This window comes from Rhipicephalus sanguineus, chromosome 4 (assembly GCF_013339695.2).
Source record: "Rhipicephalus sanguineus isolate Rsan-2018 chromosome 4, BIME_Rsan_1.4, whole genome shotgun sequence".
NCBI classification, from domain to species: domain Eukaryota; kingdom Metazoa; phylum Arthropoda; class Arachnida; order Ixodida; family Ixodidae; genus Rhipicephalus; species Rhipicephalus sanguineus.
Window position 1 is genome coordinate 203,177,933 of NC_051179.1, and position 15,260 is coordinate 203,193,192.

Genomic DNA, 15,260 nt, shown 5'->3' on the forward strand with positions numbered 1-15,260 from the left:
GCCAGTAAAACAACTCACGAAGGCCGACATCGAATTCGGGTGGGAAATGGTGCAAGAGGGCATTTCAAGAACTGAAACGACGCCTGCTGATGCCTCCCATACTTGCGCATTTCGACGAATACGCCGATACGGAAATCCATACCGACTCAAGCAGCGTAGGTACTCGGCGCCGTCCTTGTGCAGAAGATTGACGGACTGGAAAGGGTTATCAGTTGTGCTAGCCGGTCGCTATCCAAGGCACAAGCCAACTATTTCACAACAAAAAAGGAGTGTCTTGCTATCATCTGGGCTACTTGAAAGGTTTCGGCCCTACCTCTATGGCAAGCCCTTCAAAGTTGTGAGCAACCACCACGCCTTGTGTTGGCTAGCTAACTTGAAGGTCCCTTCAGGTCGTCTCACTCGGTGGAGTCCGAGGCTTAAAGAATTCGACATTGCAGTCGTTTACAAGTCCGGAAGAATGCACTCTAACGCCGACTGCCGGTCTCGCGCCCCCACCAACCCACCGCCGCAGGACGCCCAGGATGACTATTGATTCTTGGGAATGATAAGTGCCGACGACTTCGCCGAACGACAGCGAGCCGGCCCGTAACTCAGGGGCCTTGTGGAATACCATGAGGGCAGGACCGCCGTTGTTCCGAAGGTATTCATGCAGGGACTGGCGTCGTTTTTTCTTGCGCAACGACGTTCTCCTAAATAACTTCTCGCCGCTTCGAGCCGACTACCGTCTCGTGGTGCCCTCGGCATTGCGACCAGAGGTCCTCCAGGCTCTGCACGACGACCGACGACTGGACACCTCGGTGTTTCCCGCACGCTCACAAGAATACAGGAAAAGCACTACTGGCCACACCTTGCCTCCAACGTCGCTCGCTACGTAAAGACCTGCCGAGACTGTCAGCGCCGCAAGACACCGCCAATTAGGCCAGCCGGACCTCTGCAACCTATTGAGCCATTTCGACGGCCGCTCAAGCAAATTGGGATGGACTCAGCCGTTCCGACGTCCAATTCCGGAAACAAATCGACCGTCCTAGCTACCGACTACCTCACCCGCTACGCCGAGACAAGGGTCCCGCCCAATGGCAGGGCTGCTGAGAACATCGTCCTGCGTCACGGCGCTCCAGAGGTCCTCATTACTGACAGAGGTACGGCCTTTACTGCGGACCTAACACAGGCGATCTTGGGATACAGCCAGACAGGCCACCACGGAACCACCACCTACCACCCACAGACCAATGGTCTCACCGAGCGTCTAAAGAAGACCATCGCCGACATGCTCTCCGTGTACATCGACGTTGAGCACAACACGTGGGATTGCATCCTTCCGTACGTGACATTCGCATTCAACACGGTCGTGTTGAATACGACGCTCGACGCCTTGCTGCCAACAGCCACCGACGAAGACAATATCGACGTCGCTGCTTATTTACAACGTGCCGAAGAAGTTCGACAAAAGAAGCCCAAGAGCGTTTACAGCGGGCTCCCTCGCAAACAATTTTTCATTCGTGTCACACTTGATACACATCGTGACAGCTACTTTCCCATTCTATTCCGTATAAAGTGTGCATGCTGGAAACGTCGCTATGGCAAGATATTCACCGGGCTCATAGCTCACACCTGTGATATTGGTGCAAAAAACAATTAACAAAAGCACTTTCTTTCTCACAGACCTGCGTCTAATAATATTAGATAATATTAATTCTCATGACCTCGTTTTCACATCATCATCATCAGCCTGTCTACGCCCACTGCAGGGCAAAGGCATCTCCCATGTTCCGCCAATCAACCCGGTCCTGTGCTTTCTGCTGCCACGTTATACCTACAAACTTCTTAATCTCATCTACCCACCTAATTTTTTGTCTCCCCCTCACGCGTTTGCCATCTCTTGGAAGCCAGTCAGTTACCCTTAATGACCACCGGTTATCCTGCCGACGTGCTACGTGCCCGGCCCATATCCATTTCTTCTTCTTGATTTCAACTATGATATCCTTAACCCCCGTTTGTTCCCTGACCCACTCTGCTCTCTTCCTGTCTCTTAAGGTTACACCTATCATTTTCCTTTCCATCGCTCGCTGCGTCGTCCTCAATTTAAGTTGAACCCTCTTTGTAAGTCTCCAGGTTTCTGCTCCGTAGGTAAGTACCGCTTTCACAGGCACATACTTATTAAGTTCCTACTGATCAAGCCACATGACACTGCATTTAGTACCGTATTTTTTCCCAGTGCTAATATTACCAGAAAAGCCTTCCTGGTACTTTTTCTCTGTAATTGTTCGGCAACAAGAATATCGTACTGCATACGTAGCTTCCGTAAGGACGCTGCGTTTCTCATGGTGCGCGTGAGCACAAGTTCTGCGCACGTGCTTTATTCAAAATGCAGTGTTGTTACGTACGCAACGCCGTTAGGGACGCTACATACTCAGTACCGAAAATCTGTAATGTTTTCGGCCGACTGCGGAGATCAGTCATAGTTTAAGGGTAAGCTGCTGCATTGAAGTAATGGTTGAAGGCCCACCTGAACTGAAGCAGTCCTCTGCAGTCAGAGCAGTGGAGAGTAGCGCCATTACCATAATAATTGACCATGGTGCCATCGCTTCCAACGGCGTCAAGTTTTCGATGACTCCGAAATTGGAGGCTTTTAGCAAGCATTTAAACGGTGGTCCGGAGCTTGGCGTGTTGCCTAAATGCCAGTAACATTTGTTTGGAATCCCTTTGTTTGGTCGCCTTTCGCAAAAAATGACCCTCTCTCTGGACATTGTGTGCACGATGTTGAATTGACATCTCGGCCTATGGCTGTCGAGCTAGCGAAGACCATCGAGGTCGCCCCGCTTGGCGTGCGCTCTGACGCTCCCCTATTGTGTCAGCTTGCACGAAAGCCATTCAAAATGCCGTAGTGGAATAAAAGCTGAAAATCTCGGAAAGGAGCCGCGTATCCTGTTCAAACACCTCCATACGGCACACATTATCTTGCCACCAGTTTTTGTCAGGTGGTTTCATGCGCCGCTTTGACGCGCGTGCAGCATTCTTCTCGAAGATGTTACGGCACAAAGCAAGAACACAGAGTGCTTCGACGGCAGTGTTGGGTGGCTGCTTCAGTGAGGTATAGACGATTTTCCGCAGCGGCGCACGGGCGCTGCCATGTTTGATCACGCGATCGTAACTGGCCTTCCCCTAGCCAGTTGCCCCAGCCAACGCATTGGGCCAGCAAAGCGGCCGAGACCGTACCACACAAGCTGGTTGCAGCAGGGTGTAGCAAGTCACATTCTTGCGCAGCAAAGCATAATCTTGCAGGTAATCCCTTCAAAGTTGATAACGTTGAGATATTTGCGTTTTTTTACGTACTGCGCCACAGTGATAAGTGATATGTTTAATTCACTTCGCATTTATGGCGCATGCCTTTAATTGTTGTATTAGCAACCGCCAGTAGCTGGGCTTACAAGCCAACATGGCAGCACCCATGCAGACGCGACCGCCCGCTTCGATCTGAGCTCGCGCTTGCTACTCGCCCACTGTCCTCACAGCAATAAATAAATAGTAAATCGGCTATCGCTTTGTGTGAGCTCACGCTGGGGGAAAAAAAACTTGGACCACCTCCCCGAAAGGAACCCTGATGGGATGCGAAGCAGCAGCGGTGCGCACGGCGTTGACCCGGTTGAAACGGGCGTCGACGCGGGTGCTGGAAGAACGGTTTGAGGCGAACGTCGGTGTAGCGTTTACTCGAGTAAACGTTTCTTTGAAACGTAAAGACACGGGAGGCGGGTTGGGTTTCGTGTAAGTTTCATTAAAGCGTTTGGCAAGACTTCGTGGTCGTTGTTTCTTCAGAGTCGAGACACGGGTGCTGGGCCGGAGCAGGCGCGCGTTTCGCCTTGACTACCACGGGTGAAGCGAGAGAGAAGTGACACGTTCAGAGGTGTTGCGAGCGGGATGGAGCAGCCGGCAGCGGCGGGCGCTAGGGCGAGCATGCTGCGGGTGAGGGAGAGAGTGACGTCAGCGCGCACCTGCGAGGGAACCGTGACGTCAACGCAAAGCTGTGGCGTGACCTATTTGGCAACGCTCGAACACCTACGGTGAGGGGAACGCGTTGCGGCGCATTCGTACGGACGCACGTAACGTACGGCGTTACACACGTGAGTCAAAGAGCTGCTTCGCATCTAAAACGTCAGGTATGCTTTGTATTTATTATTGAGATCAGCTGCGTTCATTTAGTCATGCCTCCTAAGCCATACCAGCCATGACTACTAAACCACGTCAGCTGCGAAAAATCGTCTATAGACAATTTTCCGCAGCTGGTTTGTTCAATCAAAACTAGATGGCGCCAACGCACCGTGGCCGACCCCCTGCCGTGGCCTCTGGCAGCGCTGCTGAATGTCTCCATCCGCGTCGCGTGTCTGCTCGGTGTCCCCATAGCGTCGGCGCGCACGCAATGAAAAGCGAGCAGACGGCAGCGCCGGAAAAGTCAACATGGCGGCACCTGTGGATGCGGTTTCCTTCCGCCTTGAATTTATCACGTCGTCGCCCTGCGCTGTGTGGCCCGGAAGTCTGAAACCTACGCATTTATTTGCTTTGTACGTGTGTCCTCACTCTTCGAGAGCAATATATTCGTCGGTACTTTGCAGTGTTTCCAATACTCATTCTCATATTCTCCGAGACAAGGCTTAGCAGGAATGGCACGCAATACATATTCATCGTCGAATTTTAAGCGCGTAATCGAAACGGATCGCACAGGCGCGCCTCTCTAAGTACGACCTACTGTACTCCTGACCTGCCCAGCGAGCAGAACGCCAGCACGCGCGTGTTGGCGCTTCCTTCTGTCGCTAGGGGCCTTTTTGCCGCGGCTTTGGCGCTACTAGTTAGCCCAACCACGCAGCACCTCCGCGGTCGTCTGCTCGCGCTGAGTCGAGGTGCTTGCGTGGGCATGCACTCTGTAAAACGAAGGGAAAAAATGACACAGAGGGCATTTATTCAGTAAACTCAGCAATAACAGTGCACTGTAGTTCCTTGTGCTGCGAGTGCGTAAGAAAAGGATGAAGGCAGTTTTTGTGAAAGCTGAGGCTACTCTTAATTGCATATCCTGGGCATGCAAAAAAGTCGCAGTTTCGCCTCAAGGGCGAAGCAATGAATGCGATAGCAAGAAAGGCGGCCTGTGATGGACGCGCTGCTACGCTGCGAAAACATCTACCCCCCGGCAGCAACTACCACGCGAGCAGACAGCGGAAAGGTACACTGCAAAAACTGTCCTTCAGATTCCTTCAGATCCACGAACACGATCTACGTAGAACTTACAGATGGCTCTCATTATATGGAAATAGGGAGTACATGTTCGTAAGTGCCAACGGACATATTGCTTTATTTTTATTTAGGGAGAGAGTGGTCTAGAGTCCTAAAGAAAAAGAAAGTCCTAAAACTCCTAAAGTCGAAAAGTCTTAAAGTTGACTGCGCTGTTAAGTTATTTTCCAACCAAAGACCGTCACGTGGCTACTTTTCTTGCGATAGCAATTATATCGGCACTCTCGACGGGTTTTTGTCGTCGCCGTCATGTTCAGTATAAAGTCCAAATTGATAACATCCCACCGCGCATCGTAGGTTCTACCCGTGAGTAAAAGCTCGCGAGCAGCGGCGACGATAGCGGCTGATGCAGAGATCAAACGAGCTGGCCTATCTGCGTCACTCGGAGGGCGCATGCGATAACATCCCCCCGCGTGTTAGACCTGCCGTCGGTGCTGCTCAAGCAGAAACGAAACGCCCCGCCCGCCTTGAATGAGCATGGAGGGATGCGAGGGGGGGGGCGTGCTTGAGCAGCAACTGCGAACTTTGATCCTAAAAGCGCGTTCACGATCGCTTGCGCGCTCGCTATCTCGCAGGCATCAGCAAACGGCTCGTATACTCTTTAACGCGCGCTCTCAACGCGAAGAGACTGCGAAAAGCGCACCTCTCCCTGGAGCGGCCGTATTCTCTTACACCAACGTTTTGTATAGTTACGCGAGATCGGATCCAAAAGAGTTAGCTGCCAGCCTTCCTTCGTATAACATTACAATTTGTTGCCTTCGCATTCATTGCTTCGCGCTCGCGGTGAAACTGTGATCTTTTTTTCTTCAGACACGATGCGTTTACAGAAGGCCTGGGGAGCGTGCAACTATCACTGTTCTCTATGTGAGCGGTTTAAATCTATAACCTTTTTTTCAGGTCAACCGAGAGTGGTTAAATTTGTTTTGTGCATGTTACCCTCGCGAGCAACGAGGGTAGACAATATTTTGCTGCCGTCCTGACATACTGGCAGACTGTCTGCGTCTGTTTGCCGCGAAGTAGGCATGTGCGAATATTGGAGCACTAGGAATGTTCGAAGGAATATTATAGTATTCGAATTCGCTTCGACACGAATTTAAGGTTCCGAAATTTCAAAGTATTCATAATGAACGAATAGGCGTATATTGGACGGCATGTAACCCACCTGTGAAGGTGGTTTCACTGCAGCCTGAAAGTGCAATGCCGTGAAAGCACCTAACCAACAAAATTGCGCAATGCCGCTTCAAGGTTAAATTAACATATTACTCCGACATAGATTAATCATTTTCAGGGGCGTAACCAGAAATCTTTTTCGGGGGGGGGGGGGGGGGGGTTCAACCATACTTTATGTATGTTCGTGCGTGTGTTTGTAGGTGTGCGTGAATATATCCGCAAGCAAAATTGAAAAATTTCGAGGGGGGGGGGGGGGTTGAAACCCCCAACCCTCCTCTTGGCTACGCCCCTGATCATTTTTTAAGTTTAAAAGCTTGTTATACGGGCTTATATGTTATAATATGTTATATGTATAGTAATTTTTAAAGTGTGACGTATTTTATCGGTTATAACTTGCATCTTACTGAAATTGAATTTCTGCTGCTATTTGATGCTACTAAACGCTACTAAACGTAGCGTTTAGTTGCGTAGCGCTTAGTTTAGTAGCGTTTACTTGCAGCAAAAAGAATGACAGTCGCACATGCCTCGTTCCAATTAAAAACAAAAAAAAAAACGCTGTGCAGGTTAGTTGGGCCTCGACAATATCTATGCTAATTTTTTTTATATATATAATGTGTGATACATACTATTCGAACTATTCGATTCAAAATTATTCGACGTAATCCCTGTTCGCTTCGAACCTAAAATTTGCTTTTCGGACATCCCTACCGCGAAGGCTTCTGTGCGGCGTTCCACGGTGCCTAATAGACAAGGACACAAGGAACATGCGGCGCTGCTACGTATTGGTGAAAAGCGTCCCTTTATGAAAGCCTCCTTTCGGGACTGTGGCACGGGAGTACAGACCGGTTCGCTGCAGCGGCGGCGGCCTGCGCATCAGCTTCTCTGCAGTGCACGATTGCTAGCGGCGTTTCGAAAACAGATGAGCAACTCCGCCACATAAAAGTAACATTTACAGTAACTCTAGGGTGCAGTAAAGCTTTAGGGTGCACCTTAGGGTGCAGTAAAGTCCCTCTCTTTTTCAAAAGCAGCGAAAGGTCTTGATCCAGCCGCCGCGCCCTGCGATAGGTCGGTTGGCGACACGTGACCTTTTCGCCTTCGCGCCCCGCCCAAAGGGTCCAGCGGCGGCAGCGCTGTGCCGGCGATAGGTACGGATCACTGTGTTTTCAAGCGTGGAGTGGGGCGATTTTAGCACGTAGAGAGTACTTCACGCGCCTCTGTCGCACTGTTGTTGCAAACTAGAAGCGTTTATGTACCTGAAGTTGAGTGGACGCAGGAATTCCGCGTTTGAATTTAATGTTTGGAGCGTGACGTGCTAGTATGTCGGGTCTCTATGCCTTCGGTTGCCTCCCCGCGCGGAGGAGAGAAAAAAGCTTTTTTTTTTTTCGTTCCTCGCGGTGACAAAAATATATGCTGAAGGAAGGCCCAACAAAATCAGTCGCAAGAAATTTGTGCCCACAGAAAACACCCGGATATGCGAAGTAAGTGATTTTGTAATGGTTATAACTTCAAGCAGCCTTTCGCCTGGCCGGCGTGCTTTTGTTCGTGCATATGCATGAGCATTATCTCAGCAACGCTATTATTTCTTCGGCATTCTTTATGCAGTAGATTTGTGCGCAGTAGTCAATGGGGACCCTTACAAAAAAACTTACAGCCAATCTGCAGAAATTCTACAGACCACGAGTCACCCCTGATTCGGAATGCGGAAAGAAAAGTGAAAGGCTTTCTGTCACCCCTTGTCACCTCCCAGTATGCAATTGGAACACCCTTTCTGCAGAACCTCTTAGAGTATAAGAAAATAAGCTTAGTTTAAAAATACCGTGTAACCGTGGGAAGACTTCCGAACACTGACAAACACAGTCAAACCAATAATAGCGCGTACTTTGCGCTACGCAATACAAGAGCGCTAGGTGCTCGATGAAGTTTCCGAAAGTACAAGTACGCTGACTACCTGCCTATTTTATTCGAGCTAGAAAACAAGCTCTTTTAAACTCACCCAAACACCACCTGTTCTTCAAGTTACGCTGAATGTCAAAATATGCAAAGAAAAAAAAATGCCCTGCATGACTGCTGCTGTGGCGAACCCGCTTGGAACCTGCTTCGGAAACGCACGTGTTTTATTTCAATATTTAACGTGCTCCGTGCTCGTTAACGTTATTTTCCCTGTAGTTTGATAACTGCTGAATATCTTCAGCCACAAATATTAATAATTTAGCGGTTCAAGCGAGCACCGAGTTCGGTTTCAGGCGCCAGCAATATGCACGGGAGCGAGCGGCGCGTCGTCTGCTATCGCTGCTCCTTGGACCCCTCGAGAGGGCGCGCGTGTACTTGTCGCTACCTTTATAAATATAGGGACCTTACCCTAAGGGGTGCAGGCGCTCGCAGCGACCCGTAGCGGCCGCCGCTACGGTCGTCGAAAATTAAAGGGGGGAGGGGGTAAGGGCACCGGTACCCTGTTCCTCTTAGATCCGACCCTGGAATTTTCGTGGTTGTTGCAATTTCATTCCGAGCTGCGTCTTGAGAGGTTCGTGCATGCTCGCGTGCGACTGCAAATCTTTCTAGCCTCTCCAACGCAACATGCCTAAAAAGAAAAAGACAACCTGTTTCATGACGTTATGCAAAAGAACTCGTGCAATGAAAAGGCATCGATTCTCATTCAGAGCTTCTACGGATCCAGTATGCCTGCAAGAGTGGGCGTGAAACATCAAGGGAGGTCCCTCATGTGTACATAAATTTCATTTGACTGTTCGCTGATTCTTACTTTTAATTAATTATTTTTCTTTTTTATATGCACCTATCTTTTCCTTTCACTGTTTACTCACATTCTGCGCAAAAATATCTGTCCTTGCGTCTCATTCACCGTTCATTGTATTTTTGTTCTTGAAGTAACCGCTATAATTGTCAATGAATATTTCAATCATTGTACTCAAACATAACTGCGTGAAAAATAATGTTAATAAACTAGAACGGAAACCCCGAATCTCCTACATGTTTGTTCTCTACGTCAGCATGTGCCGTTCAGAAGAAGCTAACCGGCCCGCATGGTCTCCAGAATTTTCTTTTCTTCGTTTTACAATTTATCAGCGCCATGTGTGGCCTACACAACGAGCTTTTACCGCAACTACAAAGCTTTAAACGAGAAACTCCTCAGGGCGCACCAGTGCTGGGCGCGCCAGCGAGCGCCGCGCCCTCTGCACGCTTCATCGCAAGCTATTCCCGCCTGGCAGGCTCGCTGCCTCGCTCACGACACTAGGCAAACCTTTCTAGCCACGATAGTTCTGCGTTCGTGTGTGTGTCGTTGTGTCGTCGTGCCGAGTTTTGTTCATACGGTCGACTTTTACCGCGCTGCCTCGCATTGTGTGTTGTATGTTGTGGTTACTGACGTTAAGCGCAAGTTCGTCACGCAGTGTTATACGCGGTAGCTGGTAATAGTCACCAGATGCCGGCCGTGCGACTCCAGTCTGCGACTGCTTTGTTCAGTGTGACCGAACGCAGGCGATTCATAGTTTTGAAAACCCGTTCTTCAAATGTTTCCGCACGTCAGTAGGGTGCCTTGATGCGCGTTTTGTCGCTCACATCGAGGCACAGTACACGGCAGTGAGTAGCAGCGCTGCAATCCTTTCTCGACGACGCGTTCTGTGGCCTTGGAAAATGCCTTGACGCTCGGGGACGGCCGGTAGCTCGGCGATTCCTCGCTTAGCGCACCATTGAAAACGGCGGTCATCCAGCAGTGTACGCTGCCAGCGTATTTTTATTGCCAGAGGTAAGTGAACGTTACGCTTCGTACATTGTGAGTTCTTATTGTAGTACGCGTTGTCGCGAAGAAAATCGCATAACGTGTTGGTAGTGTAATGCGGTTTGTAGTTGCGCGGATTGTGCTCGCGCATGACATTTGTCAAGAACGTAGTCGTAGTGTTATAAAAGTTTAGTAATTAGCTCGGGTTGCACGCACTGCTGTACGCTAATATTTGCTGAAAGGAGACAACATTTTTGTCAGGCTCACCAATTATCATCCGCCACCGTGTGAATCGTGAATCGTGCAGTGGGAGAAATAAAGTGTATTTAGGGATGTTTCTTTAGGCGTGCATTTTATTTGTCATTAAGTAACATGACCCTCAAAAGCGTCTAGGTTAGCATTCTTGGACATTGCTTATCATCTTTCAAGCAATAGATAACAGATTTGCTAAAAATGCAATTTCTGCGGCATGACACTGTACTTTGTTCAATTGGTTTGCCCCATTTTTATCCTTTATGCACGTTGACCTAATTTGACAAGCCGTACTTTCAGCTGAATTTTCAATTGCTTTTAGCAATATATGTGCGTCCGTGTATTGAAGTCCCACCTCTCATCGCATAATAATAGCTTGTGAAGAACAACGCTTGTCTTGAATTAGCCATTTATCAGAGCTCTTCCTCCCTCCTCAAAGGGCAAGGTGCTGCTGGCACACCTGTTTCGGCTTTTCTTAACCCCTTTTTTTTTTAATGCTGAAGTTTTTTGCAACGTACTGCAGGTAGCAAACAGCAGTGCCACGACAAACAGTGGAGTGCTGACCATGCAGTCCAGAAGGTGGCTGAGGCAAGTATGCTATAGGAGGTGCTTATTCAGGCAGAAGAAATAAGCTTCTGTAGCCAACGTAAAGGTAATGCACAAAGTTCCATTTAATGAAGAAGAATCTTGTTTTGAGCTGTTGTCAAAGGGAAACGGAAATGCAGAGTAACAATGTTATGTATGCCAGCAACCAACTTAAGTTTATTCATGCAAAAGGGTTTATTTCCAACTGGTCCATTTGGGGGAAGAGCCCACAGGTTTCCACGAATGGCATACCTGGTAGCCGTTGCACAACCTGTTACTGTGTTCTCGCACTCATTATTATGTGCCACTACTCTTGTGACGTTCCCACCAAGGTGAAATTACTTCACATAACAGCAGCGAGAAGGCTCTTGCTAGCCAGTTCGATTAAGACAGCGTTACCGTAGCTTTTAGTTCCAGTAACCAGCTAAGCTGTATAGAAAGAGCGTATACTCCAGTGGTTTGTCACCATGGACAGTGCATTTGGCCTGGGAACAATGGCCTTAGTTTGGCAAAGGAAAATGTGCCTTTCTGTACAAAACGTGGTACTGGGAAATGGCATTGTGCCAAAAATATTAAGTTTATGACTTCTTGCAGCATGCATTGTTGTACAGGGATGTTAGCGTTTTCATAAATGCAATGCATGGCGCCTGAAGAATATAGCGGCCCACTTTAAAATTTATAACTTCATGATTTCAGTATCTGGGACAGACTTTACTGTATACGTTTGTTTCTGGAAAGCTTCTACCTATCTTGCAATTCTTCAAGGCCAATACTGAATTTGCTGTGTACATTTGGCTGCACATTCTCATCACTTATGCTAAACAACAGGCTTGAGTGATGTGTGGAATTCTTGTCAATCAATTTTATTGATTACCTCGGACGATCTATTCTGCTTCCCACAGTTATTGGGTGCTTTGTGTGCATGTGCTATGCATGCTAGAAATAAAAACAGTGCATGCAGCTGGCCATCAACGAGTACAATGCCCATAGGCTAATATGAGGTGCGAAATGTTGCCACTGCTAGAATTTACATTATGTGTGCATGGTACAGCTGATTGTGTAATTTAGCACTTTCCAGCTACTTACGCAGTTGGAGCAGATGTCGATCATGTTTACTGAGTAATGGCACGGCCACCAAGTTCGTGCATTCTGCATACCAGGAAACCTGACACGAAGCAACGTATTGCTGTGATGGCAGCTAAGTGAGAACGATTGAGTTTGTCTTCTCTGTCCATTTGTCAATACCATTACACAGGCTGTTAAGTGCATATAAGCGGCTTTAGCAATGCACTTGCAGCTACAGAGCCAGTAAAGACAGCCAATTTCATCATCAGAGTTCACTCTGCAAATCCCACTTTCCATAAAGGGCATTTTTTTGATAGTTAAAGTCAAAACTTGCTCAATTAAACACTTCGTGGTGTCTGACATTCAGGAATTATGATAATTGTGATATCTCATGTGAAATTATGCCATTGGTTTTTTCATATTCTTACTTTGCATACACACTTTACGACTGCACCCTCCCCAACCGAATCTTTACTAGTGCTACATTCTGTTATGGGTGAAAACAATTATTGAACTAAAACCAGGCCAATGAAAGCAGTATGATGCCCTGTAATGTAGGAGGATGCTGCTATTGCAGTGTTTAGTCTAGAGCTGAATTTAATGAGAAAGGGCAGCAATGTAGGTCATCTGTGGATATTTGCAGACCATAATTGTGTTGTGGTCATTTGTTATCGCAGGAAGCATCTTCAAAAAGCAGTGCTACAAGGATGTGAGCAGCAGTTTCCCTTCAACGAAAGGGTCAAATTCATGGAAGCCACATGCCTGCTGCTTCTGGCCTACACAAACATGCAGCCACCTAGTAAAGTTCTTGCAAAGGTGTGAGACATCCCTATGCTGCATGGATTGAGCATGTTAATTGCCTGTTTTTTATAGCTATAGTATGTCTACAAGTGTACTTCCTTCAGTGTATGTTACATTCTCTTAAAGGGCCAGTCAGCAGGCTCCTACTTCTTTTTTTAGACCTCCAAACAAGCTCGCTAATTCGTACAGAGGGCCGCAGGAATCACATTGTGCGAATGTCAGACACTCCACTTCTAAAAACAATAACCGCACCTCCTCTTCAGCGCTTGACCAGTCCTTTTGCTAGCGAAGTGGTGTAATGTTGCCTATGAGCAACATTAAGTAACGCTGACTGTTGAATAGTCCTCTGCAATACGAACGGCATTTTGGCTTTGTGATGATGCAGTATCTGTTGTTGTCACAAGTGTTGCGAATTGGTTTATCTCGCCAGTGCTTGACTGTGCTTCCTCACCGCACCGCTCTGGCACAGTGGCACACCGAGGAAGCCCTCTTCAGGATGGTCAGGTTGAGCGAGAAACTGAAACCAGCTGGAATGTTTGTTCTATCCTGTGGCTTCATTATTACACCACTTAATGAAAAAATTCATGTGACAACATGTTCATGTTGTACAAGCGTGCAGTTGTCACAAATTTTAGACTCCGGGGTTGTTTAGGGGCCCTTTAGCCTTAAATTATGAATGGTAAATTCACACGTCACGTGGTTTTCTTGCTTATTTTTGCAATGCTCATTTTAAAATAGCATGTCAGCTTCTGTGAGTGGTAATTTATACATTTATCATACAAAACATCCTGCTATATTCAACAAGTGTTATTATAGATTTTTCATGGCACCAGAGCCACCTGCTTTTTGCCCTGTGGCAGCTACATGACAGTTCATTGCTATGCTGCTTTGTTTAACTGATATCTTTCAATCAATGCGTTTCACAGTCCAGGGTGTTTGTTGTTTGCATCTTGATTGTTAATATCATACAAGTGATGGATTTTTTTTCTGTCTTCTAGTGTTTCCTTTGCAGCTATTTAACTGTGGTTTTCAGGGGCATATCTAGACAGGAACATCAATTCTGCTAGCTTTGGTTCGAAAAGAGACGCTGAACAGGAGTTCCTTAGGTACATGCCCTGAGCACCAGCCCTTTGGATTACAGAAATATCTAAACTGCATGTCTGCAGCTCCTTGCTTAATTGCATGTCTTCTTCAACCTACAGCTCTTCCATAATCCTAACATTAACTACATTACCAAGTGAACATCCCCCGCTGCAATACAGTGGTATAATGGTCAGCTGCTGATCTGAACTGTGCGGGTTCGATCCTTGATGGAGTGGTTGCACCTTCGGTGGAGGTGTAAATCCTAGAGGTCCTGTGCTTTTAATTTGACGTTTACATTACAGAACCCCATTGTATTATTACATCAGCAAGTGGACAGAGTGGTAATCCTAGATTATATGCATATTTAGTATAACAGACAGCTGAGCTGGTTGGTAGGTATTCATGTTAAAAAGGCAGGGCATGCAAGCATGGACACAAGAGAGAAACCAAGGACACCACTAACGCAACTGGAAAGGTGGACAGTGGCACAAAATGAAGTAGACACAGAAAACTTATCTGTGCATGCCCAGGCAAGAGGCGATACCTATCAATCTGGCACGCGCGATAGTCTACGTGAGAGATAACTGCTCAAGCATTGGTCTCTTTATGCTAGTTAATCGACGGTGGCTCTCTTGTGCACTGCCATTATCGATATGCCAGGCCTCGACTATTGGACGCATTTGTTCATTCATGTGCTTGTACAAAACTGCATTCATCGAATTTTGGCATGCATTTACGCCCTCGACAATGTAAAGGTAGATTAGGTGATGAGCTCCAGTTAGTGATCTCAGCGTTTAGGCATCTGACTCTCTTGTGTCCATGTTTGCATGCCCCATCTTTAACATGTATCATATAGTGCGTAAGAGAAATAGGTTATCTAGTGAGTTATTTGGAAAGTAAGTTTAGGGAAACACCAAAATAGCAGTGTAAATTAAACTTAAGCGATGAATGCATCGGGCGGATTAGGAAACGATTATATGGCGAAATATAGCCGCTTGCTCTTTGCTTAACTTGTCTCAGTTTCTTGTCTCGTATGCTTTGACAATGACCAGGTGTCATGTGAGGAGTACTAATTGGTTATGAGCATACATAGACAAAGCAGCGGCTGTTTGGATGCTTTCTAAACAGCTACTCATGGGGAGAAAAAAGTGCATTGGTTATGTGAGGCAGCTAAAAAAGTCTATTGTTCATGATGTTTTGTTTTCCTGGCAGACATTCTACACGAACTGCCCAAAGGCAGAAGGAAGGCACGCAGATGGACGCACAGAAATCATGGGGCTGGCCGTAGAAGCTG

At 47.4% G+C, this 15,260-nt stretch overlaps 1 protein-coding gene and 1 long non-coding RNA gene across 3 annotated transcripts in view; one reads left to right on the plus strand and one right to left on the minus strand.

Annotated features, from left to right (window-relative positions):
- LOC119391038 (uncharacterized) overlaps positions 1-2,636 on the minus strand; it is a 595,212-nt gene extending 592,576 nt beyond the window's left edge. For both annotated transcript variants that reach the window (XM_037658738.1, XM_049415025.1), the window contains exon 1: positions 2,507-2,636. In XM_037658738.1, the coding sequence (XP_037514666.1) occupies positions 2,507-2,582 (76 nt within the window). In that variant the 5' untranslated portion in view covers positions 2,583-2,636. The remainder of the gene's footprint in view (positions 1-2,506) is intronic.
- Positions 2,637-10,020: 7,384 nt separating this feature from the next.
- LOC125758427 (uncharacterized) lies at positions 10,021-12,831 on the plus strand. Its single transcript, XR_007416046.1, has 3 exons — positions 10,021-10,207; positions 10,956-11,084; positions 12,760-12,831. It is a non-coding gene; the product is annotated as an uncharacterized LOC125758427 (long non-coding RNA).
- The last annotated feature ends 2,429 nt before the right edge of the window (positions 12,832-15,260 follow it).